Below are 26,620 nucleotides of genomic sequence, written 5' to 3' on the forward strand. Positions count from 1 at the left end.
TATTCAGCATTGAGAAAGTATGTGATGGCCCAATTGTTTTGGTAATTTCATGATGCCAGGTCTGTTCTGTATAAGGCCAACAGATGTGTTGGGTCAAGCCTTATATTATTGCTTTCTAATAGGAAGTGGAGCTGCAGGCGTATGTTCGCTTGCGACATCAATTTATAATGCATTTGCATAGCATTTATTCATCACTAAAGGTTTATTCAAGATTTCCTGTCCCTGAAGTAAGGCTGAGGGACAGCAAATGAGGCAAGTCTAGGTTGTGTGCCGATTACTATGGAATATGAATGAGGTTGCCCTCGTCCCCTAAGGTGACTCGTGGTCAAGGCGCTTCAGGCACGGAAAGAAGTCGTCTCTCTCTCTTTTTTTCCTCCTGGTCTGGACGAGGGAGAAAGGGAGAGAGATGAGTGCTTGATCCCTCTTTCCGCTCGGGCCGCTCCTCGTTCTGACGGGCTGTCGCGGGTAATCACCGTTCGATTACTCGCACGCGAGCGGTTCTGGCTGCAGAAGCTCTGGCTCAAACGCTGACCCAGCAGTCCGACCGAGAGGGGGAAAAGAAACGGCATTGTCACAGCGTGCAGCGCACGTGTGTGTGTGTGTGTGTGTGTGTGCGTGCGCGCGCGCGCGCGTGCGTGAATGCGCTACCGTGCTTTTGCATGTGTGCATGTGACTGCAGTGGTGCTCACTTCCATTTGCATGAGGCAAAATGGCAGGATCATTTTGAGAGCCAGGCCTCTGCTGTGTGGGGGGGGAGGAGGAGGGGTGTAGCCCGGGCTCTGTTTGCACCACATGGAGTACGGTTTCCAGGGTGGGCATACACTAACGACAGCTAAATTAGCAAAGGATGGCATATCTCTTTTCTCTCCCTCCTCCTCCCTCTCTTTCTTCTCTCCCTCTCGCATTGTACTTTCAGTGGACTGTGACTCCTGAAGCGGAGTTACGTTCGCGCTCTCCGTGTCCCTTCCTTGCACATGCGCTGTCTGAAGCCTCTGCTCGCGTCATGAATGGTTGAATGAGCGCTTCTACACGGGCGTACAAAGGGAATGGCTCACCGCCATCCCTCCCTGTCGTCCTCCTGCCTGTGTTCTGGGCTGCCGGCCCCATGAATAATTCGCCAGTGTGTGATCGGGCTGAGCCTGCAGCTGTACGTGTTGCCTAGGCTGCAAGAATGGATGGGGCGGGGGTGGGGGGGTTGTCTAAGCTCTGTGTGAGTCACATCCTGCTAGCCAGTCACATGGCACAGCCCTGCCTGTGACGACTGCATGTTCCCCATACGGTCTGTTTAATGTACATACAGTGCTGTTATTGCAACAAGAACTCCAGTTCCCATAAGGTCCTGACCTCCAGCTATCCCAAGATAGACATAGCTTCTAAACAGTTTGCATCTCTTAATTCTTTATCTCTCAATTTAGAATATGCAGTGATACATATTGTCCTATTGCTGCCATGTCCCCTGCCAGTTTGGGAACGTGAGCAACGCTTTATTCTTAGGAACAACTGTGGACCATTATGTCCTGTCCTGTTGCCCATGAGGGTCTCCTGTTCAGTACAGATAAGCCCGTTGTGTAAAAGATTGACCCTGCGTCGACTTGTGTGGTTCCAAAGTTCTTTGCCTCTTGGTTGAGTTTGTTGTACTTCCTGACCTTTTCGAACTTTGCCCAGATGTCTGTTTAACTCTCAACTAAAGCATTATATAGGTATGTATGCATACTCCCAGTGCACAGTTAGTACACCACCTAATACTGACTGTGGCAGAGGACTGGTGGCTGAGCAGAACAGATATCCTTGGCTTCACTGCACTTTGACTTTGTTCTCTGTTTTTCAAAATGCTAGCAGACAGGTGAATGTCAAAGCTTTAGTGCTGCTTTATGAAGTGGGCAAGGGCAGAGCCTAATGGAAAGGGCAGAGCCATGTTTGATCATGCTAATTCAGTGTATTATATAAAGTGGGGGAGGCTGTGTGTGTACGTGTGTGCATGAAGGTGTGGGTGCGGGCGTGTTTGTGTGTTTGTTGGGGGGGGGGGGTGTTTATTTCTACCGTCTGAAACAAAATGCTGCCTGACTGTGTGTGAGGTATCCTGCTGTATAAAGATGCATAGTAATGGGGTGACCAGCACTCTCACCATTGGCCTCGGCCTTAGCTGGGACTGGATTGTGATAAACTGTTTTTAGATTTAACTAGGGTTGGGTGATGAGCAGGGATTTCTTTAAATGGTAGTCTGATTCATTATATAAAGCAACCGCAAAGACATGCATGTCCAGAACTCAAAACAAGGCAACTGCCCATTGTGTTGATCTCTACAACAGTATCATCCCCAACAAGTTTTTGTGCCCAGGTACATTTTGTGCATTGTACAAAGAAATGAAGGCACACATACAGAGGTAATGCTCGCGTCATGACAATTTTTATATCCGCCGTACGCCAGACACACGTTAAGGATGAATAGGGATGTCCCAGAACATTTTCTGCTTGAGTTGCCGCACTGCATAGATGGCAGGGTTATTAAAATATGATTGAGTCTGAGCTGAATCCACTTACCGGTGCCAAACAGATGCGTACGCAAAGCCATGTCAATGAAAGAAACTGCTCTGGACTTGCGTGAGGTTATGTTTGGTTCAGCAGCTCTGTGAGGTATTCCGCCAATCACAGTGCATTAAGATCTGATGCTCATCTCCTCGGTTCTGTCACAACAGAGTGGAACAGGGCAATGAAGACGGAGATTGAGGCGGAACTCGGACGGCTGAAGGAGGAGATCACTGCGTGTAAGTGGAGGAGTGTTATCCTCAGTTGCACACCCCAGACTGTCTCGCACACGCTCAAATTAGCACTCATCTGCTGTGTGTGTGTGTGTGTGTGTGTGTAACACACAGCATGCATGTGTATTTGCACACTCCTCAGACACGCACACATTGGAGACTCGGTGCCAGTCGGACAGCTGTGTTTGCTTTTAGACGGTGTGCTTGTTTTTGTAACGTGAACATTGCATAACGGTGACGATGAAGAGTACGGCAGGGAAGGCTACTGCACGCTCCTGTTTCAGCCCCCTGTGGCGTACCTGTGTGGAGTTAGTGTGACGTGGGCCCCAGCCTCCCACTCCACACAACAGGGGATGCGATTAGCCCTCTATGCTAAAGACCCCTGCCTGGCTCTTATTGTTCTCTAGTGGTGACATCGCAGCCTGCAGCGGATGTTCACACCCTAACTTGCGTCTCTGAACTCTGTTTCCTAAGGATCAAGCGCATTGTCCCCCATGCACACACTCTGGCTGATGAACTGATTTATGAGTGAATATTTTTAGCATGTCTGACTGTCTGCCTTCCTGTCTGCCCTTCTGCAGCGGCCTCCAGCACGGGGTTCGACTGCGACACGTCCCCGGTGTTCAGCCCCGCCGACCCGGAGAGCTCCATAGAGGACTGCCTGGCGTCCCTGGGGGACCGTGTGGCCCGAGACCTGGAGACGCACCTGAGCTCCGCCCTCCAGACCCTCCTCGCCGCGTCAGTACCCCGCCCCGACTGCTCATCTGGCGCCCCCGGTGGCCATGTTCACACTCGTGTCCCTCCATTCTGTCCTATACTCCAGACTCTGATCTGTGCGGTCCTACGCTAATCTGTGTAAAGCCTGCATGTATGTGTAGACTCTCCGTTGTGCTGTCGGTTTGTCTGACAGGGGTCCTGTTTGACCTGTTTGAGGGTGTCACGTTGCACAGCAGCCTCTACAGATTCACTAGTTGCGATGTGGAATGATGCCCTTTAGATGGCAAGGGTATGCACACACATGGTAGGGCTCTCTCTCTTTCTGTCTCTCTCACATGACTTTCAGTGGGCTGTGACTTCTAAAAATACAGCTGGAGCCAATGAGGCGTTCCCGATCAGGAAAGCAACACAGGCGCTAGCACGTGTGTGTGAGAAATGCCCGACCTTGAAGCTGTGTCAGAGTTGATCGCGTTCTCAGAGAGCTGCCCAATGAAATGTTAGAACTGGGTTCACTGTGTTCCTTAGGTGCCTAACATAATGTAAATGTTCTGTCCTGTGCCTGGTCTTCAGTGTGTGTGTGTGTGCGTGCATGTCCATGTGTGTGTTTGTGTGTGGGCACGTGTATGTATGCATGTGTTTGTGTGTGTGTACATGTTTGTGGGATTGTGTGTGTGTGTACGTGTTTGTGGGATTGTGTGCGTGGGATTGTGTGTGAGTGTACATGTTTGTGGGATTGTGTGTGTGTACGTGTTTGTGGGATTGTGTGCGTGGGATTGTGTGTGTGTGTGTACATGTTTGTCTGTGTGTGTACGTGTGCATGTGTTTGTGTGCGTGTGTACATGTGCGTTCCTGTACACGTGACTGCAGTCTGACCCCTGTGTGTTTTGCAGCCCCCTGGATTACGAGCGTTTCCGTGACGCCGTGCTGGAGGTATCCTCTCACTCCCAGGGGGGCTGGAATAAGGTGAGGTGCCATGCTCGTCAGCACATAGCCACCCCTCCTCACCCCTGAAACGCCACACCTGAAATAATCGCACACAAAAACATTCCAGTAGACTGCTATATAAAAATGTATTCATTTAAAAGTGTAAATAATTGTTCTTAAAAGAGATTTAAATGAAGACATGATCTGCACAGCGTGAGTGTACCTTTCAGTTTACATTTTAACTGACAGGCCTAGATTAGCAATTAATGAGAGTGCAGCCCTCTGGGGAAAGGTAATCATTTGTGACTAGAATTAACTGTGGAAGGGAAAGTAAGACCTTTTCAGGGGGTGGGGGGGTCTGTGGAGACAGGGAAATATAGGGGAGATGGGAGAATATGTGGAAGAGGGGAATGGGCATCAGGGTGGAGGGTGGGGCACTGCTCAGAGAAAGCTGTCACTGCCTCAGATCCAACAAGAGCAACTTCTATCCAAGTATATACAAGTAAAGACTGAACTATGAGCGGCTGGGAGCCACTTGCTCAGAAATGCATTCTGCGTCTAGACCATTAAACTGTAGATGAAATCATGATAGAGTTGAGCTTTATTATTGGTGAATGTAATGAGGTGGGATGGGAATTAAAGGGGTGTTTGTGTCCCCCCCCCCCCCCCCCCCTCCCTCCAGGTGCTTGTGCCTTTAGTGCTGCTGCAGGCTCTGCAGGGGGAGGGCCAGTCCCTGGGCACTCTGCTTCCCCTGGGAGTGCGCTACCTGGAGGAGACCGAAGCCGACTACATTATCCAGCAGGGCGGCTGGGTGAGTTACCGGGGTTGGGGGACTGGTTGGCGGAAGGGACGTGTGGTTTATTAGTTCTTCTGAGCTTCAGTCTTATGGGTTGTGCCAGCTTCAGCTGCTAAATTTGAATTTTTAAATCCTGTTTGCCCGGTTGTCCATTTTTCTGTTGGATTTGCAAGACAACTGTTCTGCCATAAGAGGGCGCCAGATGTGTTATTACTGAGCTCTGATATTGAAGATTGAATTTGGAGGACATACTCCCCCCAGCCCACAGTGAATTTTGATATATATGGATAGCATTTCATAATTTTAACTCCAGCGCGAATTCATTTAGTTTCATTTGGCGCCTTTAGTGTTCACGGTACACTGGCTCACCCTTTCTGACAGCTGCAGGGACCGCACCACAGGAGATTCTCACATCACTGGCGCCTGCTGCAGCTCTAATCCTCGCATCAGTCCAGGGCACATTTAATCCCTCCTGCTCTCATTTAAACAAGAGCAATCCCAAATGTGTTTGCTAATGGCAGCGGGGCTAGCCGGGGATGCCCTTGCTTCCTCTGGGGATAAATGTGTGTGCGCGTTCAAAATGAACCACAGCACTGCGACGCACTGGATTATGTCTCAGTGCCAGACTGAGTCAGAAGAGACTAGGAAGGCTCCCAAGTGGAATGTTCAGAATGGTAGGCTGATGTTGGGCTAAGTAATTAGCGATAGCATCACCTGCCGCTTGTGCTAGCTGCATGTGTGGTGCTGGAGTGGTACAGTACAGACAATGGACTTTTGGCGACTGGCTACACTCTCATGGGACTCACGAGCTAGTGAGTGCACTTGTGAATTAAATTGAATGGGATCTAATTAAATTCATTAGTACCCTTTGAATGAGTGTCTTTGGGCACTCGCTGTTCAGGTTGGCATTTATATCTGGGGACAATGATTAAACAGATGAGTACATTAACATGAGAGAACATTTCAATTAAAATACAGTACAGTGCAGAACCGTGGGTATGTAAATGCATGAACGTATGGTACTGATATAGAGCGCAGCATCACACATCAGCAACAGCTGTATTTTGTTGAGGTTGTTGTTGCCTCTGATGCCTGTCACAGCTGTGCTGGACCAGAAGTTTGGGAGGGGAACATGTCAATGTTGGGATGGGCCCCTTAATAAAGATCAGGTTTTCCATGTTGTGGAAGAAAAGAAAATGAGGAATTTCTGAATCCATGAAGAAATATTAAGAATGCTCTTTGGAAGCTGTGACTGTCGCAACGAAGATGCGAGTTAGGCGCTTAGAAGCTGACATCAGCCCTTTAATGTGATTAGTTCTCTATGCTGGGGACCTCTGTCTTTAGCTTAGCACACTTATAATGTCTCTCGTCATGTGAAGTGGCCAGTAGGGTTTGTAGTTCACGGTTCGCTGCAGACGTACTGCATTGCAGATGTAAGGCTGTCAGCCATTGAAGATCTGCAGCACATCCTCCATATGGATCTGTAAAAACACTGAGACGGTCTATCACAGGTACGGACTTTTATGTGCACTCAGCTGTTCTGAACATTCTCAAAATCTTCAGTGGTTCAGCAGTATTATCTTTGGAAGACATTGCGTCTGTTCCCTATTGCCAGATTTCGCAGAATGATAGTGTAAACCGAGGAGAGGGAGCAGTGTCAGTCTTGTCTATGTGTTTTCCCAGTAGTGTGCTGGTACGAAAGCAGTTAAGTGCCCAAAAGATCTCGTCTTTAGTGAACATATCGCTGTCCTGACCGAGTGATCTGTGGTTAGTCTTGCTGGCTCGTGAAGGCTTCAGCTGGTGTAAGCACAGAGAGCAGAGAGAGCTGGCTAGCATTAGCAGCAGAAGCCCTGCTAATGACCAGCCTGTCATAATCCCAGCTGTGCCAGGCTTCTCTTCTCCCTGCTCTCTGTGCAAGTTGCACTTATGGGCCAGTGCTGTCAACATGCCCGGCCTCCTCTCCTCTGCTCTCTTACCTCCATCTTCATCGCATGTGGGTCATTACCTCGCCATGCTGGGTCCCGGCCACCAGGGGTCCATCTGCAGTCAGAGAACCCTTGTTGAAGAGTTGGATTAATTTACTGCCAAACATTACATTACATTACATTACATTACAGGCATTTGGCAGACGCTCTTATCCAGAGCGACGTACAACAAAGTGTATAACCATAACCAGGAACAAGTATGACGAAACCCCTAGAGAGAAGTACCGGTCCAAGTACAGGGAACAACCGCATAGTTCAACCTGGACCCTGGTGGTTAAACTGATTAACACTAACAACGAGAACGGCAACAACGCAATCTATGGAAAAATAAAAATAAATAAAAATACAAGTAGTCGTTAAGACTGGCGCCTCAACTAAGTCACCTATTAAACAGCTGCCTAGTTACAACCCTAAGTTTAGTCATTTACAGGGGGGGAAGGGATGGGGAGAGGTGCAGCCTGAAGAGGTGGGTCTTCAGTCGTCGTTTGAAATGGGTCACAGTCTCAGCTGTTCTGACCTCCACAGGGAGGTCATTCCACCATCGTGGGGCCAGAACAGAGAGGAGACGTGTTCTGGAAGTGCAGGTGCGAAGAGGGGGAGGTGCTAGGCGTCCTGAGGTAGCAGAACGGAGGGATCTGGCTGGCATGTAGGGTTTGAATATCTTTTGAAGGTATGCTGGGGCTGATCCCTTGACTGCCTGGTATGCTAGAACCAATGTTTTGAATTTGATGCGAGCTATAACAGGCAGCCAGTGGAGGGTAGTGAGCAGGGGAGTTACGTGGGAGTGTCTGGGGAGGTTGAAGACCAGACGAGCCGCAGCATTCTGAATGAGCTGCAGGGGTCTGGTGGCAGATGCCGGTAGTCCAGCCAGAAGAGAGTTGCAGTAGTCCAGGCGGGATAGAACCATTGCTTGGACCAGGAGCTGGGTTGAGTAGGTGGTGAGAAAGGGGCGGATTCTGCGGATGTTGTATAGGAAAAATCTGCATGCCCGGGTTACTGCTGCAATGTTGTTGGAGAGGGACAGCCTGTTGTCCATCATCACTCCGAGATTCTTGGCGCAGGGTGATGATGTCACTACGGTGTCCCCTAAGGAAATGGAAAAGTCGAGGAGGGGAGAGGATAGAGCAGGAATAAAGATTAGCTCCTTCTTTCCCGGGTTGAGCTTCAGGTGGTGATTGTCCATCCAGCTCTGTATGTCCCTCAGGCAAGCGGAGATGCGGGCGGGGACCTGTGTGTCCGATGGGGAGAAGGAGAGAAAGAGTTGCGTGTCGTCGGCATAGGAATGATAGGACAAGCCATGGGCAGATATTACAGGGCCAAGGGATCTGGTGTACATGGAGAAGAGAAGGGGACCAAGGACTGAGCCCTGGGGAACTCCGGTGGTGAGGGGACGGGGTGGTGATACCTTACCCGCCCAGGCAACCTGGAAGGAGCGGTCAGAGAGGTAGGACTCAATCCAGTCAAGGACTGTGCCGCGGATCCCTGTTGCTGCCAGGGAGGACAGGAGGGTAGAGTGGTCCACAGTGTCAAATGCAGCGGAGAGGTCTAGGAGAATCAGGACAGAGGAGAGGGAGGCTGCTCGTGCGGCATGGAGTGACTCACTGACCGAGAGGAGTGCAGTCTCAGTCGAGTGGCCAGGCCTGAAGCCAGACTGGTGGGGATCAAGCAGGTTGTTCTCAGAGAAATAAGCAGAGAGCTGGTTAGATGCAGCACGTTCGAGTGTTTTGGATAGGAAAGGGAGGAGAGATACCGGGCGGTAGTTCTGAATGACTGAAGGATCTAGTGTGGGTTTCTTCAGCAGCGGGGTGATGTGGGCCTTCTTGAAGGATGAGGGGAAACATCCAGAAGATAGGGATGAGTTCACGAGGGAGGCGACAAAAGGGAGGATGTCTGGTGTGATTGCTTGAAGGAGAGATGAGGGGATAGGGTCGAGGGCGCAGGTGGTAGGGCGGTGGGTGAGCAGAAGCTGGGAGACTTCAGTGTCTGAGAGGAGAGAAAATGTGGAGAAACAGGGGGCGGAGGACGCAGAGGGGGCGGAGGACGCAGAGGGGGCGGAGGACGCAGAGGGGGCAAAGGAGGTGCGGATGTCTGCAATCTTTTCGTCAAAGAATGCTGCAAAGTCATCTGCAGTGAAGGAAGACTGGGGTGGAGGAGGTGGCACGCTGAGGAGAGAAGAGAAAATAGAGAAAAGTTGACGAGGGTTAGAAATGGAGTTATGAATTTTGGTTTGGTAGAATTTTGCCTTAGCGGCAGTGACAGAAGAAGAGAACTCTTTCAGGAGAGACTGATAGGCTGAGAGGTCAGATGGGTCCCTGGACAAATCCTGTGTGCTGTGACGGATTAGAAAAAATGTTTCGGGATCTCAGAAGGCCAGTGAACTCAGCTTTCAGGTTGTATATTTTTTATTTTTGGCTGTTCTTCACCACCTATTTTTAGATGTTTTTTTTCATGATCTCTTATCAGTCACGTATTGTAGTTATACAGATCAGTCAAACATGGTTTTTTAGCATGTAATAATGCATTAGTTTAACTATAATGTAATTAAATCAAAGTACTAAATATAATACGGTAATGACTCCTCATGCTGTTGTCACAGTGTCTGTCCTGCAGAGCTCTGTTGTTAATAGAAGCAGCCATCTGTAAGAATGCAAGAACTCATTCAGCCAAATTAATTTAATTATGGCTTCAATGATGAAGTGTCAGGGGAAGCCTTTGTCTTTGGATCCCTACACATCACATGCGATCTCTCACTCTCCCTCCTCTTTCCTTTCCCTCTCTGCCTCTCTCTCTCTCCCTCTCTCTCTCTCTCTCTCTCTGACACAAATGAGGCTACATTCCTGCCGTGTACAGGGTGTACAGAGGGAGGGACGGGGGGAGGGACAGAGGGAGGGACGGAGGAAGAGAGGGTGAAGTGCCGTGCAGTAGTTGCCTCAGTGCTGTGGTAGCAGGCTGTGCGTGCGGCTCTTCGTGGCTAGCTCATCCGCTTACTCTGGCTTTCCGCTTCGTCTCTGGCCTCTCTTCCATCTGTCTCTCCATTTTCCTGGCCTCTTGACGTCTGTCCGTCACTCACGCAGCGAAAGCACAGCGAGGTAAGGGCCGTCCCTCTCCTGGTTGTGGTTGTGGTCATGGCATGCATTTGGGGTTGGGCTGAGCAAAAGAACATTGGCACAAACTTCGGAACCGAGCGGTCTAGATCTGTTCTTCAGGCTGGGGGTGTTCCAGCGGTCCAGATTTGGACCGTGGTCACGGTTGTGGTTCTGATCTCGTCATGGACGGTGTGTTCTGAAACGGGATGATCCCCGGTGATGGTCCTCTGCGTGGTGCCCTGACAGCGAGAAGGGACGTCGCTCGGGACAACGGCTCGAGTTTCGTAGTTCACTTTACCGTGCGTAAAGACCGATAGATATCAAATTCATCCGTTTCACTTTAACAAGGCTTATCATGTTTATACAGCAGTTTCTGTCCTCATATTGAGGAGCTCTGGGACTGGATATTTATGTTATAATGGCTTATGCTGTTGTTCATGTTTTTACTTTTAACTTTAAGGGGGAAATGATTGCGGTCACTCTTGTGTGCGGTAGAAACAGCAGCGACATCGTTTCCTAAATCCAGTGAGGCCAGGGGGGATGGGCGGGTCAGTGGACATGAGAATGGGGGGCGGGGATGTTCTGGCAAGGGAAGTGGAGAGAAGACATTTTGAAAAGCGCAAATGCCAGCCCATAGTGGTGTTTGGGGATGAGTGGGCATGACTGCACAGTTCTGTCAGTGTGCATATGGCCTTTGTGTATGAGTGCATTAGAGAGACCGAGTGAAGGTGGGTGCCTGTGCGTGTGTTAAGGGGGGGGGGGGGGGTTTGGGGGGGGGGGGGTGGGTACGTGTGCGTGTTTGCATGTGCACATGCTTGTTAGCTTGCGCTCGCTGGCGTGAGAGAGACAGAGAGCTGCCTCTGTGTGCTAATGTGCTGGCAGACGGGACTCGTAGTCCATAGGTTGTCTCTGGTGTGCATTGCTGAGGGGGGGAGCCGACTCTGAGAAGTGCTGCATATCAGCCCCCGCTGGGCCTCAAGCTCCCCTGTCATTGTCATGCGTTATGTAACGTGGCTCCAGACTCTTCCTATCTGCAGAGTGTACTAGAGGACTTGTATAGGCTCCTGTCATACGGTAGGTCGGTTAAATATTACAGTGCTGCACCCCGTCCTTCACTCTGAAGCGAGGAACAGTGCTTTCCCTCCGACTGCGATGAAAAAAATTAATGAGCAACTGGAACTAATATGCTAGTGTGGCCTGACCCACTTTCTGCTGAGGGAGCCTCAGCTGGGGGACGGGGGGGGGAGACATCTGGCTCTTGTCTGGGACATCCCCCCCACCCTCCGTAGAGGCCATTGTGGTGTCCTGGGGCACACCTGGTGACGCACGGACACCGCGAAGGTCTCCGCCAGCGTGGGTGGGAGATTGCGGTCACGCAGGGAAATGTCCACACAGTTCTACCCTTTGAATTCGCTGCTCTTACGGTATCCGAAGTTCAACATGGGGGGCTGTTGTCCTCGAGGTCTGTAAACCTCGGGTTCGGATGATTTGCCCTTGGTGTCAGCCAGGCTTTATGTTCCAGCAGCAGGCTTTTCAGCTTTTAATTTGTAAGTATAATTCGGGAGTTAAACCTGTTCTAATGGGGATCGTTACCTCCAGCAGTGGTTGCACCATAGCCGTAAAAATGGCAGTGCGTTATATAATTTCAAGATCAGACGTCTGAGGCTTTCAGCATTATGTTTGTCTCCCACACTGCTCCTTTACATGGCTGGACTTTTATCAGAGTGGTATGACAGCTCCCCACTTGCTATCTTTCAGGGTTCAAGTCCAGTGCCCGTTCAGTACACTGCACTGCTCTTAGACCTATTGATACAGGGACATTAAAGGGTGGATGCTTTTAAACACAAGGACAATGGAGTGACTGCAACTGTGTGACTGAGGGCCACGTTTTTGAACTTGATTTAATTAAATTGAATGGCAGTGCCAGTGTTTGTCAGTTCTAACATGGATTATTTAATTAGTTGATTATATGGCTTTACTTTAACTTTTTTATTTGGACTTCTGCTAAGCTGAGAAATGGTAAATGATACATAAATGCACCCCACGATGACTGGTTTTTAGGTGCGTACATAGGCCTACACGGTCTGGTTGTGTTCAGTGGATTGCGTGCGGTGCTGGCAGTGAACACACAGCACTGTTTTATTCATTATAGAGTGGCCAGTGCAGAATCCTATTATGCTGGCGTGTGATGGGTTAATGGGGGAATAGTGGTTTAATAAGATTACACTGGAATAATGGGCTAATAAGATCAGGTACGGGTAATGGGGAATCCTGGCGTGCGTGGTCACACGCCGTGTCTTCCTGAAGCCGCGTTGTAGGCCTGGTTTAGAGGTTTAGGTGTTTCATAGCATGACAGCACTGCTGCAAGCCTTGAATAACCAGAACCCCGCCAAAGACGCTTGCCTGACACCCACAGTAATGGAATTATAAGCTCAGGACCTTCCAGCAGGAATTGGGTGTAGAGTCCCCTCTCTCATTGGCCGTTCTACATTACATTACATTACATTCATTTGGCAGACGCTTTTATCCAAAGCGACGTACAAAAGTGCATTTTCATGATCGTAGACAACTGCTGAACACGGGTTCAGTAAGGTTCTGGGGGTGATGTCACAGTGTGGCTTTGCCCACCCATCTCATTGGTTCTTCAGCAGCCTGAAGAAGTCATGTGGCTGGGTGGTGAAGGAGACGTCCCCATGTGGCAGCGGTACGGGGTGTCCCCACTGGGCCACCGTAGCTCCGCCGGCGCGTCCGCTCCCGGCCCATGGTGTTGCATAACTCAGTGGGAAAGTCAATGCCCCTGCTTTGGAGTCGCCATGTTGGCATGAGCACTCACTAATTCAGTATGTCTGCCAGTATGTCTCGCTAAGGTGAGCATGGAACAGCTGCTCTGCCCACCCCGCTTTCAGCGCCCGCCTCCGGACCGAGTTTGCCATTCGTTTCAATGGAGCACAATGTCATTTGACTGGATTACACCAGACAAATCGTGGTAGCTCCACCCACAGCAGTGCTCACAGAGCTTCACTCTCCCAGAGCTTGTTTTTCCTCTCAGATCTCGAACCCTGGAGGTCCATTTACTGTGGCAATCTCAGGTTGGCCCTCAAGCAGTGACCTCGCAGGCAGCTAGCCAGCTGCGCTATGTAGCATGTTGGCCTGAAACCGAGGTTGCACGAAGATGAAACATTTTTGCTTGCGGTGACATCAGTTTGCGCTCTCTATGTGGTTTTGAGGGGCTGCCAGTGCCAAACTCTTGTCAGTATTAAATAACGAAGTGCGAGGAGATTGCAGGCTTCCCCCCCTGGAGCGTTGGGCTGTGTGCGTGAGCACGGCTCGTGTTTCTGTGTGGAGATGCTGAGTGAAAACCACCTGACGTGAACAGAGAGGTGGTGCGGCGCTATAGTCCCGAGTCATGGGCCTCTTTGTTGACATTGAGACTAGTTCAGGGGTTGGGTGACCTTGGACTGTTTGAAGATGAACACGTTGGTATGAGTCAGACAGCTCGGTTATGAATGGTGCTCAGTCCTGGGACAGCACAGTGTACCTTGTGAAGAGGGTTATGTAAGGCGCTCCTCTCTTGGGTGGAGGGGGTGTCTGTCTCCCTTTCTTCCTCTCCCTCTCTCTCTCTGGCGGAATGTGAGCTGCGAGGCCCTGGCCCGGGGCGAGGGAGGGAGGGAGGGAGGAAGGGAGGGCGGGCGGGCGGGCGCAGAATGCTGAGGAACGAGCGCTGTGAACGCCCTGCCCTGCCGAAAGGCACAGACTGTGCTCTGAGCTGCCGGCCCGAACGCAGTCAGACCTCGAACGCAGCTGCAGCCTCCGTACGCGCGTCCGTCCGCGTGTCTCCGTGTGGACCGAGGCGACCGGAGATCCGTCACATCAGACACGTACCGCGCAGCCGGCAGGGCTGCCAGGCGGCTTCTCGCCATACTTCACATTGCTCTTTAGGTGCGCCGCGCTGGCTGCTCTGCTAAAGGGCGAGGTATAGGGGATGCCGTGTTGTTTGCGCCGATATTGAACTGTCCCCGTGGCTGCTGAAGGTCGCGGAGATTGACCTTCCACCCTCCGCCTCGTTTCTCCACCCGTTCCTGCAAGCTTTTCGTAACTACGAAAACTGCAAAAGTAAGTTCTTCTTTATCGTCGTGCCTGTGTTGGTTATCAGTTTCAGGTTTTTTTTAAAGGTTTGTGATAAGTGAGCTATTGATAGGAGACATAATGATGTGTTTCATAATAGAGCCCCTGAGGTTGTTTTTTTTGGCCAAATCTCATTCTTTTCAAAGAAAGAAGTGTCTGAGTTTGTCTGAGTGTGTGTGTGTGAGAGTAATAGTAAGAGTGATAGAACACGTATGGCAGTTTGTGTGTGTGTGTGTGTGTGTGTGTGTGTTTGTGTGTGTGAGAGAGAGAGATAGAACACGTATGGCAGTTTTTGTTTGGCAGGTTTGAGACGTGCTTGGCTCGTGTTGAACTCTACATACCAACAAAACCAGTTACCCAGTCTCAGGTTAGGTTGCTTTCCACAGTACGAAAGAACTGCTGCACGACGCAACCCACTGAGATCTACACACGGACGCAGTGCTGTGAGAGAAATTAATCACAAACCTGCTCTCCAATCGGCTTAAACCCGGGCGAGGACCGGAGATCCGCTGATATTTAATCTTCCATTTCTCTGCTTCGTGGACGTGATTCTCTTCAGAGTCAGCTGACGGGCCTGTGTTTGGGCGGAGCTTAGTGCCATTTGTGAGGACGAGGATGCTGCAGGCACGTGTTGGTGAGCGGGGTTTCAGGGCGGTTCAAGCTGGCCGACGGGTCTGCTGTCTGCGAGCGGTAACTGGGGATGTGGCGGAAGTGTTAGCTGCTTTGGAGACGTACCTGCCGTGCTCCAGCCCCCCCTCTTCAGTCTGTGGCAAGGCTCGTTGGGCCTCTGTAATGGTCCTGCCTTCCGCCAACTGGCTGCCACAGTCAGTAAACGCGTGCAAGCATACGCACGCTAACGACGGTCCTAAGCCCTGCCGAGTGCAGCCCCGCCCCCTCCTTTCGGCCAATCGATGCAGTGCATTAATCTTTGATTTTTGTCTGTCTGCCAGAGCAGGGATTACGGGTGAGAATATCCCGTGTGTGAGCCCCAGGGGGATTACTGCGCTGTGACATTGTAACGGGAATATCACCACACCAGTCTGACCTTGGAGGAACAAACCTATCAGGGATATGGGGGTGGGACAGGGGTAAAGAGCAGAGTATTCTTAAATGAAATTGAAATGGGAAATAATATTTCAGGAGCAAGAGCAAGGTGTGGAGAGTAAACCGTCAGATGTGGATGCAGCCTGAATCGCTAATGTTGTAGTAATACTATTCTAAACATAATAAACTTTGTTTTTCATACAAGGTGCGTAAAGTATATTACATTGCAGGACAATAGAAACTTTATATAAGTGTAAATAATAAAATCAAATCACGTAAATAAATACACCCAAAGAAGACAAAAGGGACTGCAGTAAAATGAGTGCATTGTGGGATGTATGTTGTGAGTACGCCCACTCTCTGACCTGGAAAGTGGAGGACTGGCTGTATCTCTGGTTACTGTGCATTCTCCATTAGTAGGGTGGACAGGGGGCGGGGTTTCTGTATGATGGCGTGGGTAAAGGACTCTGTTCCCTGGGCTGACGTGCTGGGGGGGTGGGGGTCTGGTTCCTTTGTGTTCCTGTAATGATGGCATGAGGGTTGATTCTCTTTGACACTGAGTGCTCTGTCCTTTGTTTGCAGCATTTCACCCACTCTTCACACAAACGTGAACACACACACACACACACACACACACACAGTGTTCAGCCATTCCATTTATGGTGCGGGGCCAGATGGTTTTCCCCTCTATAAGACCAGCAGACATGTAAGATCCTGAAGAAATAGAGGTAGCCTGTATATAGTCAGGAGAAAAATGCTTCAACTTAAAGGCTAACTTATATTGGTAGAGCTGTTCACTACTGTACAGTACACCACAGTAACTTCCTTGGCGTGTTGTGTGCGTGTATGATGGCTGTAGTTTTCACTGAGAACAATGCATGCTTCTGCTAAAAAAAAGGTAGTTTGTCAAGTGCAACGCCAAACACCTGGTAATGGACTGACGCTTCTCTCTATTAAGTTAAATTTGGTGCAATTTATCTTTATTTATACTTTATGTTAAGAATCAAGGTAAATATCACGAATACAATAATACAAATGCAAAATAATATGTTTCAGGTCTTTTAAAAATATTTTTTTTCATTGAAAAAATATTAATATATTGCTCATTTTTTAATGGCCATAGGTACCCATGCTACAGTAGAAAATATTTGACTCATTCAAAATCATTAACAAACCTGTGTCCTAACCATTCTTCAAGCTGCTGAACACAGCCGTCAACTTGCCTTTACCCTCAGACTTACGGTTTTCCTAACCCTAACCCTAATTTTGGCCCTTAACCCTAATTGAAGCCATTGGTAGCTTGGAAAACTTCAGAAAACCCATTTAAAATTGATTAAGAATCAAGGTAAATATCACGAATACAAATGCAAAATAATATGTTTCAGGTCTTTTAAAAAGATTTCTTTCTTGAAAATTTTTTTATATATTGCTAATTTTTTAATGGCCATAGGTACCCATGCTACAGTAGAAAATATTTGACTCATTCAAAATCATTAACAAACCTGTGTCCTAACCATTCTTCAAGCTGCTGAACACAGCCGTCAACTTGCCTTTACCCTCAGACTTACCGTTTTCCTAACCCTAACCCTAATTTGGGCCCTTAACCCTAATTGAAGCCATTGGTAGCTTGGAAAACCTCAGAAAACCCATTTAAAATTGATTAAGAATCAAGTTAAATATCACGAATACAATAATACAAATGCAAAATAATATGTTTCAGGTCTTTTAAAAATATTTTTTTTCATTGAAAAAATATTAATATATTGCTAATTTTTTAATGGCCATAGGTACCCATGCTACAGTAGAAAATATTTGACTCATTCAAAATCATTAACAAACCTGTGTCCTAACCATTCTTCAAGCTGCTGAACACAGCCGTCAACTTGCCTTTACCCTCAGACTTACGGTTTTCTTAACCCTAACCCTAATTTGGGCCCTTAACCCTAATTGAAGCCATTGGTAGCTTGGAAAACTTCAGAAAACCCATTTAAAATTGATTAAAAATCAAGGTAAATATCACGAATACAATAATACAAATGCAAAATGATATGTTTCAGGTCTTTTAAAAAGATTTTTTTCTTGAAAATTTTTTTATATATTGCTCATTTTTTAATGGCCATAGGTACCCATGCTACAGTAGAAAATATTTGACTCATTCAAAATCATTAACAAACCTGTGTCCTAACCATTCTTCAAGCTGCTGAACACAGCCGTCAACTTGCCTTTACCCTCAGACTTACCGTTTTCCTAACCCTAACCCTAATTTGGGCCCTTAACCCTAATTGAAGCCATTGGTAGCTTGGAAAACCTCAGAAAACCCATTTAAAATTGATTAAGAATCAAGGTAAATATCACAAATACAATAATACAAATGCAAAATAATATGTTTCAGGTCTTTTAAAAATATTTTTTTTCATTGAAAAAATATTAATATATTGCTAATTTTTTAATGGCCATAGGTACCCATGCTACAGTAGAAAATATTTGACTCATTCAAAATCATTAACAAACCTGTGTCCTAACCATTCTTCAAGCTGCTGAACACAGCCGTCAACTTGCCTTTACCCTCAGACTTACGGTTTTCTTAACCCTAACCCTAATTTGGGCCCTTAACCCTAATTGAAGCCATTGGTAGCTTGGAAAACTTCAGAAAACCCATTTAAAATTGATTAAAAATCAAAGTAAATATCACGAATACAATAATACAAATGCAAAATGATATGTTTCAGGTCTTTTAAAAAGATTTTTTTCTTGAAAAATTTTTTATATATTGCTCATTTTTTAATGGCCATAGGTACCCATGCTACAGTAGAAAATATTTGACTCATTCAAAATCATTAACAAACCTGTGTCCTAACCATTCTTCAAGCTGCTGAACACAGCCGTCAACTTGCCTTTACCCTCAGACTTACGGTTTTCCTAACCCTAACCCTAATTTGGGCCCTTAACCCTAATTGAAGCCATTGGTAGCTTGGAAAACTTCAGAAAACCCATTTAAAATTGATTAAGAATCAATGTAAATATCACAAATACAATAATACAAATGCAAAATAATATGTTTCAGGTCTTTTAAAAATATTTTTTTTCATTGAAAAAATATTAATATATTGCACATTTCTTTATGGCTATAGGTACCCATGCTACAGTAGAAAATATTTGACTCATTCAAAATCATTAACAAACCTGTGTCCTAACCATTCTTCAAGCTGCTGAACACAGCTGTGAACTTGCCTTTTCCCTCAGACTTACGGTTTTCCTAACCCTAACCCTAATTTGGGCCCTTAACCCTAATTGAAGCCATTGGTAGCTTGGAAAACTTCAGAAAACCCATTTTAAATTTATTAAAAATCAAGGTAAATATCACGAATACAATAATACAAATGCAAAATGATATGTTTCAGGTCTTTTAAAAAGATTTTTTTCTTGAAAATTTTTTTATATATTGCTCATTTTTTAATGGCCATAGGTACCCATGCTACAGTAGAAAATATTTGACTCATTCAAAATCATTAACAAACCTGTGTCCTAACCATTCTTCAAGCTGCTGAACACAGCCGTCAACTTGCCTTTACCCTCAGACTTACGGTTTTCCTAACCCTAACCCTAATTTGGGCCCTTAACCCTAATTGAAGCCATTGGTAGCTTGGAAAACCTCAGAAAACCCATTTAAAATTGATTAAGAATCAAGTTAAATATCACGAATACAATAATACAAATGCAAAATAATATGTTTCAGGTCTTTTAAAAATATTTTTTTTCATTGAAAAAATATTAATATATTGCTAATTTTTTAATGGCCATAGGTACCCATGCTACAGTAGAAAATATTTGACTCATTCAAAATCATTAACAAACCTGTGTCCTAACCATTCTTCAAGCTGCTGAACACAGCCGTCAACTTGCCTTTACCCTCAGACTTACTGTTTTCTTAACCCTAACCCTAATTTGGGCCCTTAACCCTAATTGAAGCCATTGGTAGCTTGGAAAACTTCAGAAAACCCATTTAAAATTGATTAAAAATCAAGGTAAATATCACGAATACAATAATACAAATGCAAAATGATATGTTTCAGGTCTTTTAAAAATATTTTTTTCTTGAAAATTTTTTTATATATTGCTCATTTTTTAATGGCCATAGGTACCCATGCTACAGTAGAAAATATTTGACTCATTCAAAATCATTAACAAACCTGTGTCCTAACCATTCTTCAAGCTGCTGAACACAGCTGTGAACTTGCCTTTACCCTCAGACTTACGGTTTTCCTAACCCTAACCCTAATTTGGGCCCTTAACCCTAATTGAAGCCATTGGTAGCTTGGAAAACTTCAGAAAACCCATTTAAAATTGATTAAGAATCAATGTAAATATCACGAATACAATAATACAAATGCAAAATAATATGTTTCAGGTCTTTTAAAAATATTTTTTTTCATTGAAAAAATATTAATATATTGCACATTTTTTTATGGCTATAGGTACCCATGCTACAGTAGAAAATATTTGACTCATTCAAAATCATTAACAAACCTGTGTCCTAACCATTCTTCAAGCTGCTGAACACAGCTGTGAACTTGCCTTTACCCTCAGACTTACGGTTTTCCTAACCCTAACCCTAATTTGGGCCCTTAACCCTAATTGAAGCCATTGGTAGCTTGGAAAACTTCAGAAAACCCATTTAAAATTGATTAATAGATAGTATTTTGTTGTCAGAACATTTAAAAACACAAAATGGCAGGACATATTCTTGAAGCAAATATTACACATCCATATTTGAACATCCCTCCCCTTAATGGATTAAAAGGGCACAAGTTGTGCCTTTTCTTTTTTTTTTAGGATTATGCAAATTTAGTTTTGAAAGAATTTTGTTGATCTTGTTTGCCCAGTAGCATTTGTATGTGGCTGGTGAGGCCTGTGCTCTGTTAGCTGTGTTAATGGGCTCAGTACCGGCTGAAACCAAAGGGCTGTTCCTATCTGTCCTTAGCTGAGCTCTTAGAATTTCGGTTGCCTTAGAGTTTAGTGTTTTGTGTCTCTATTTCTGGCACATCATTTTAAATGGATGCAGAAATCAGCGGCCAGGCAATATGTCATTCAGCCATGTCAACACTAGGGGTCAGGCTACCCAAGAATAAAGGCACGCTCCTTTCCTCTTTACAGCTCTTCAGCATGAGCGGAGAGTGCAGGTTTGACTTGATTTGGTTTCAGTGACCTTGTATACACACTTCCAATAATTAGGAAAGAACTTATTTTTCCTGTGGCACTATTATATATTAATTCATTAAGAAGGTAACCACTTTATAAAAGACTCCTTTATCATGCATATTAAAAACGCGCTGTTTGAAACACGGGATAGCATGTATGTTCACGTTAAGGTGACAGTGGGGTGGGGGTTGGAGTTCAGAAAGTTAAGTTGTTCTTTTAAGTGTTTCTCCCCTGAATGTCTTAAGATGAATGGGTTTTGATATGGCTTTGTTCTGATTGGTCCACATCACTTCTGCGACCATGTGCATGTTGAAGCTTCATAGTTTGTTGAAGCCGTCCAAAGATTTGAGAGGTATTGGGCATTTAACCACTGTGTACTGCTACAATGTGTCTTATCACCTTTTGTGTTGATGATGATGATGTCTTTATAACTATGTATATGTAAGGTTCCCCCTGAAAATGAGATGTCAGTCTCAATAGGATTTTCCTGGAAATGTATAGGATAAATAAAAATGAATAATTCAAATACAGACACCTCAGTTTTACACGAAGATTAAACCTCTTACGTAATTAACAGCTAGGCTCTGCCGTGTGGATGTGGATGGGGATGTGGTCTGCCGGGGACTTTTGTTTTCGGCAAGCTCGGTTTACCACATGGCTAAGAAGCGCTCGCTTGTGTACAAAAAACAAGCGCTTGTGACGTAGAGCACCAAGGCAGCGCCGGATAAAACAAAAAAACCTTTGCACGTGACCACGGTGCACAGCTTGATGCTCTGAAAACAACCATTTTGTGAGGCTTCTGACTCATTCTGAAAGGACACTTGCTGTGTGCATTGGCATTTAAAAAAAAAAAAGCAAAAACAGGATGCGACTTTTTTTAAAACTGAAAAGTGAAGTTTGAAGTAAGGTGTTTTCCTGGGTGTTGACCAAGGTGCTCTCTCTCTCTCTCTCTCTCTCTCTCTCTCTCTCTCTCTCTCGCAGGGTACAGTGTTCAGCCTGGAGGAAGAGGACGACGCGGGCGTGGTCATAGCGGAGGACAGTAACGACATCTACATCCTGTCGGGGGAGCAGCCGGAGCAGCTGAGCCCGCCGGCGTCGCTGCTGGGCGTGGGAGACAGCAGCGGGCCCGGGTCCTGGCAGACGGAGAGCCTGCCCGTGTCTCTGGGGGGCCACGAGTCCTGGGCGCAGGTCATGGACCCCGAGGACGCCAAGAGCCTGGACAGCAGCGACGGCGCGGCGCTGGCGGAGGAGCGCAGCGAGAACAACTCCTCCAACTCGGACATCGTGCACGTGGAGCGGGAGGAGGCCGAGCTGCAGGAGAGCGTCCTGAGCGTGCTCGGCAGCGAGAGCGAGCTGGCCGAGCTGAGGGCCGAGCTGAGGGCCGAGGCCTCCCCGCCCCCTGACCTCGTCCCCGAGGCCCCGGAACCACCGGCGCCCTTGGAAGAGCCCGCCCTGCGGGAGGCTCCAGCCCACGCCTCACTGGGAGCCAAAATGGAGCCCCCGGCCCCCGCCGCTCTGGAGTCTGAGCCCGAGCCCAAGCCCGAGCCCCCTGCCTCTGTCCCTGTAGAGGCCCCAGAAGCCTGCGAGGCCCCGCCCCCCAGCCTGGCGCAAGCCCCGCCCCCACAGCCTGAGCCTGAGCCTGAGCCGGAGCCCGTCGTGGTTCCACCAGAGCAAGAACCACCCCTAGCAGAGCCCCAGCCAATCGTGGAAGAGCCCACCCCTGCACCTCTGGCCACGCCCCCTGTGGAGGAGCCCCCCGTCGCTCCGCCCGAGGAGGCCCCAGTGCAGACAGAGCCCACGCCTCCTGAGTCTCCCCCACCCTCTGAGCTCCCCGTGCTGCTCTACGGTGGCGCCGCCCTGGTGGCCATCGCCGCAGTGGTGGCGTACGGAGCCATGGCCTACAGGAGGAAATAGGAGCCCCCCCGTCACCTCTGCCCCCCACCCCCGTCCCTACCCCAACCCCGGCACACCGCAGGTTATCCAGGCTGCTGAGCAGACGTGTGTGCACTCTCCCTCTCTCTCTCATTCCTTTTGTTTTCTCTCAGCTCGTGAGGGCCTTTTTTTCCCTCTGAAACACATCACTCCTACAACCCTGTCTGTGTGGAAAGGAGCATTTTAGTGTTCGTCTCAGTTTCTGTCAAGTGCTTCTGATCTGAATGCGTATCGGTGAATTGGTCTGCATCCTCTCCTGCCTGTAGGCTGGGGGTGGGGGTCTGTCTTGAGTTTTCTAGAGCTCTTTTGGGAGGGGGGTGGGCAATGAGGGAGCCGTAGTTGGAGACAGGGGCTAACTGGGGTGAGTTTTGTTCAGTACAGTCACCTTTCAAATTCCGGTGCAGTCACAACAGGCTTTTAACTCATGGCACAAAAGACACAAATAATAGTGGCCATCTGATTGGAGCATAGATGGCCATGCTTGTGTGTTTATCAGTTTTGTCTGACCTTCCATCTGGCTCCTGCACAGCAGTCCAGCTTAACTGCTATCTTGTGTTACAAACTGGGGGTCACAAGCACACGCCCCTGCCCCTCAAAACCGCACAAACTCTATCTCCTGCACGGAGCCCCCTTTCACTGGTGAGGGCAGGAAGTGGTTTTGACTGGAAAAACGGTCTGGCCAGCGGTTCAGTGTTCAGCAGGCCTGCATGCCTTGCACACCAAAAGGCGATTTAACACCATTTGACATCATTTCAATTTTTTATATATATATAACTCATTCCATTGTTAGTGGTGTCTTCCACACCTTATGGATTTTTTTCCCCTTCTATGCAATTGCCTGGCTTGGTTGATGATTATTCAGATTTTTGTATTACAGGGTTAAAAATTCAGTAGCCTCACAGGCTACACTATAAACCCACCCCAAAATTGCACAAGCTAGGCAATTCTTGCATGGAAATGTATTCACAGCTATCAAAGGATTTGCCACTGGTGAGCTTTAGTGTTGTCAGGGTATAGTACTGTTGTCATGACAAAATGACTGGTTTGGGGGCCATAGTTTTTGGGGTACTTTGATATGGTCAGTAATCTTAGTTCAGCCTACACTGAACTGCAGGATGCTCCAGTCTAGTTTTAACTGTGAAAATGTTTGTGTAGACCATAACTGCTTCTTCCTTTTTTTCCCCTTATTTTGAGAATTTATCACAAATTTTCTGTCTACATTGTAATGCGTTTAAGGTTGTTCCTATTAATGGACTTAACTGAACTGATTTGAGATGACTCATGAGGATTGTGTAGAAAAATTAGAAACAACAGGAGTCTGACTTTGTTTCAGTTTGAATTTAAATTGAGTATTTTATTCCAAAGAGCTCTGCTCTCTCCAGATTAAATGATCGCCAAGAAATGAAGTGCGATTTGAGGTGTGCTTGCCTTCATAGACGTTTATCTTCACAGGATTGGATTCCTTTCGAAGTTCAGGCTGGCCAGATAGGCACCTGAATGAATACGTCAGTTGTAGCAATCAGGGCAGCGCCAAAGGCCTGTATGACCAAATCCTTTGTGCTCTCTCACACCTCTCGTTGATCCCACAGCTTTATTACACAACCGCTGCTATGCTTTTACGCAGCCCTGGCCTTCCTTTCACAAGTTCTTTACTTTCAGTTGGTGTCACAAGTCACTCTAGTTCTGGCCTGGGTGTTGGCCTTCTGTTGAAAAGCTGACGATTAAACCATTTCATTGTGAATTTTTTCATTATTGTAATGGTTTATAAATGCTGAGCGTCGATGTTGAGACTGCACCGCCGAGAAAATTCAAAGCCAGAAAACTGGGACATTTCATCACTTGTTTCTTTTAACGGGGCTCTCGTCCCAGCCATCTGCGTGACTGAGCTGTGAGCTGTGATTGGCTGGAGTGTAATTGCAAAGCAGCCTGGAGAAAATTGGCCCAGATTTCCTCTTGCAATTGCTCCGAACAGCATTGCTTGCACTGCTGTGGACACCGGTGTGAAGAATCTTTAGGGTTTCACTTGCGCTACTGTGTCTCAAGATGATGGAGCACTTTCTCTCAGCTTAGTCTTGCCGTCTTCAGGGGGTGACATACCAACACTTTTTTTGGGGGGGAGGGGGGGTGGCACGGTCGTAAAATGGTGAGTGAGTGAGTTTCACTATACCAGTCAATGTGTAACTTTGAAGCGAGTTGAGAATAAATCATCCAAAGGGTCATGATTGACCCTTGTGTATTAGCGTGTGCGTGTTTGTGTGAAAATATGGCCACGGCAGTCAGCAGTCATTGCTGTACAGCGCTGAACCATCAGTGCTAGACCTGGCCAACTTTCTATGGCCTCTCGAAACCTTGCCTGGTTCTTTATTGAATGCAGTAGCCCATCCAGCACTGTCAATCTACTGCAAACCCATAGCATGTCATGCTGGGACTTGTACATCTAAGTGTATCCGGAGCGGGTCTTTGCTACAGTTAACCCTGCTCGTGTTCCCACTGCATTTACTACAGTAGAACTGCAAACCAGGTCCACTCCCCATCTTCAGTGTCAGATTGTCTCTCGTCCACCAAAAACTGATGGGAGACCACAAAACCTGATCCATAAAGAAATGTGAATGCCAGCACTGCCATAGACAATCAATAAAAGCAACACGGTTCCCTTGAAGGGGAAAAAAGGAATATTCTTGGCGAAGCAAAAAAAACAACACTTGGCAACTCGGATATTTTTTTATGTCTGTTCTTCAGACCAGCTCTGCATTGTCTTGTGCAATGAGAATTAAAGAAAATGTGCATATGATGCCTCAGGTGTCAGGTTAAAGAAAAGCTATATATTTTTTTCTTTTTACAAGATAGTCACTACGGAGAACGTTGGCTAACCTTCGGAAAGTGAATGAAACTGTGAACGTTGTAATTGTGTAGCACTGGCCCTCACGCGAGCCCTTGTAGTCTGTCGAGTGAGGATCTCTCTACTCCTGCTTAATACAGCTGGGCCCTTTCAGGCTCACCAGTGCTGTGGAAGGTTAAAGTGGAGCTCATACTACTGTGGCATTGTTGGTACTGTCGGTGCAAAACGCTCAAACCTGCTGGCTGTGGATGCACAGGCTGTTCGCCCGTCTGAACTGGACGCACAATGACACACGCATACACACACAGTCTGCTGTATAGCCCGGTGCCTGGAAGCCCAGTGTACTGTACCTGAAGGCTTATGAATAAATTCCAGAGCAGGGTACGTCGTCATAGAGAACGGGAACCGGCGTTTGGACACTTCTGATATATGGAAATGTAAAAAGGATGCTGTCGTGTGCGCACGTGTTATGAGTTGGAATGCTTAAGATTCTCGATCCTTACTTTTGGAAACCTAATGGAATGTGTCTTTTCAAATCGGAAGTTTGGAAAAGAACAGTATGGATGTAAAAGCCCTAGCTTTGCACTTTGTACTGAGTTTCCTAAGTGTACAGTTCAAAACAAGGAAGTAATAAAAATCTTTAAACCCCGTGTACAGTCCACAAGTCTTTTGAAAGTTGCGAAATGTCCCTGTTCAAAGGCCTGAAGTTCAAAAACCCCTTTACCCTCCACTCTTGCATGATTAAAGGTTTGATTTAATTGCAATTAAGCCTTTCAAATACATACAGGTAAACATGAATGTCTGGGCACGGTTGTTTAACTCTATAATGACTGACCACTACTTGATGTACAACAAAGAAACATGTAAAAAAAATAAATAACCTGCAGGTCTCCAGAGTGGCTAAGCAGATAAAGGCCCTTCCCATAAGTCCAGGCCTGGCCTACAGCCTTGACATTGCTGGTTTCAGTGTGGGCTGTCATCAAGCTAATACAAGGACTCTAGTTCTGAGACACAACTCAGCTGACAGAGAGTGTGTGGTTTCAACGGCTAGGGTCCATGAGTCACCACAACAGTACAACATTGAGTTTTTTTTTAGGATTCCTATTTTTTAAAAATGTGTAAAAGCAACTTAGCATCTCATCATTAAACTTTTCCCAGCTTGAAATAATGCTTTATAAATGATACAAAGACAGACATTCAGTCCATTGTACTAA

The 26,620-nt window shown here is 47.0% G+C and overlaps 1 protein-coding gene across 4 annotated transcripts in view; it reads left to right on the top strand.

Moving 5' to 3' along the window:
• The window catches only part of bcl2l13 (BCL2 like 13), a 30,683-nt gene extending 4,625 nt beyond the window's left edge, over positions 1-26,058 (top strand). For all 4 annotated transcript variants that reach the window (XM_035424417.1, XM_035424414.1, XM_035424415.1 and 1 more), the window contains exons 3-7: positions 2,697-2,765; positions 3,341-3,497; positions 4,367-4,439; positions 5,083-5,211; positions 21,617-26,058. In XM_035424417.1, the coding sequence (XP_035280308.1) occupies positions 2,697-2,765; positions 3,341-3,497; positions 4,367-4,439; positions 5,083-5,211; positions 21,617-22,549 (1,361 nt within the window). In that variant the 3' untranslated portion in view covers positions 22,550-26,058. The remainder of the gene's footprint in view (positions 1-2,696; positions 2,766-3,340; positions 3,498-4,366; positions 4,440-5,082; positions 5,212-21,616) is intronic.
• The last annotated feature ends 562 nt before the right edge of the window (positions 26,059-26,620 follow it).

The sequence above is a fragment of the Anguilla anguilla genome, chromosome 7, assembly GCF_013347855.1.
Source record: "Anguilla anguilla isolate fAngAng1 chromosome 7, fAngAng1.pri, whole genome shotgun sequence".
Classification (NCBI taxonomy): Eukaryota; Metazoa; Chordata; class Actinopteri; order Anguilliformes; family Anguillidae; genus Anguilla; species Anguilla anguilla.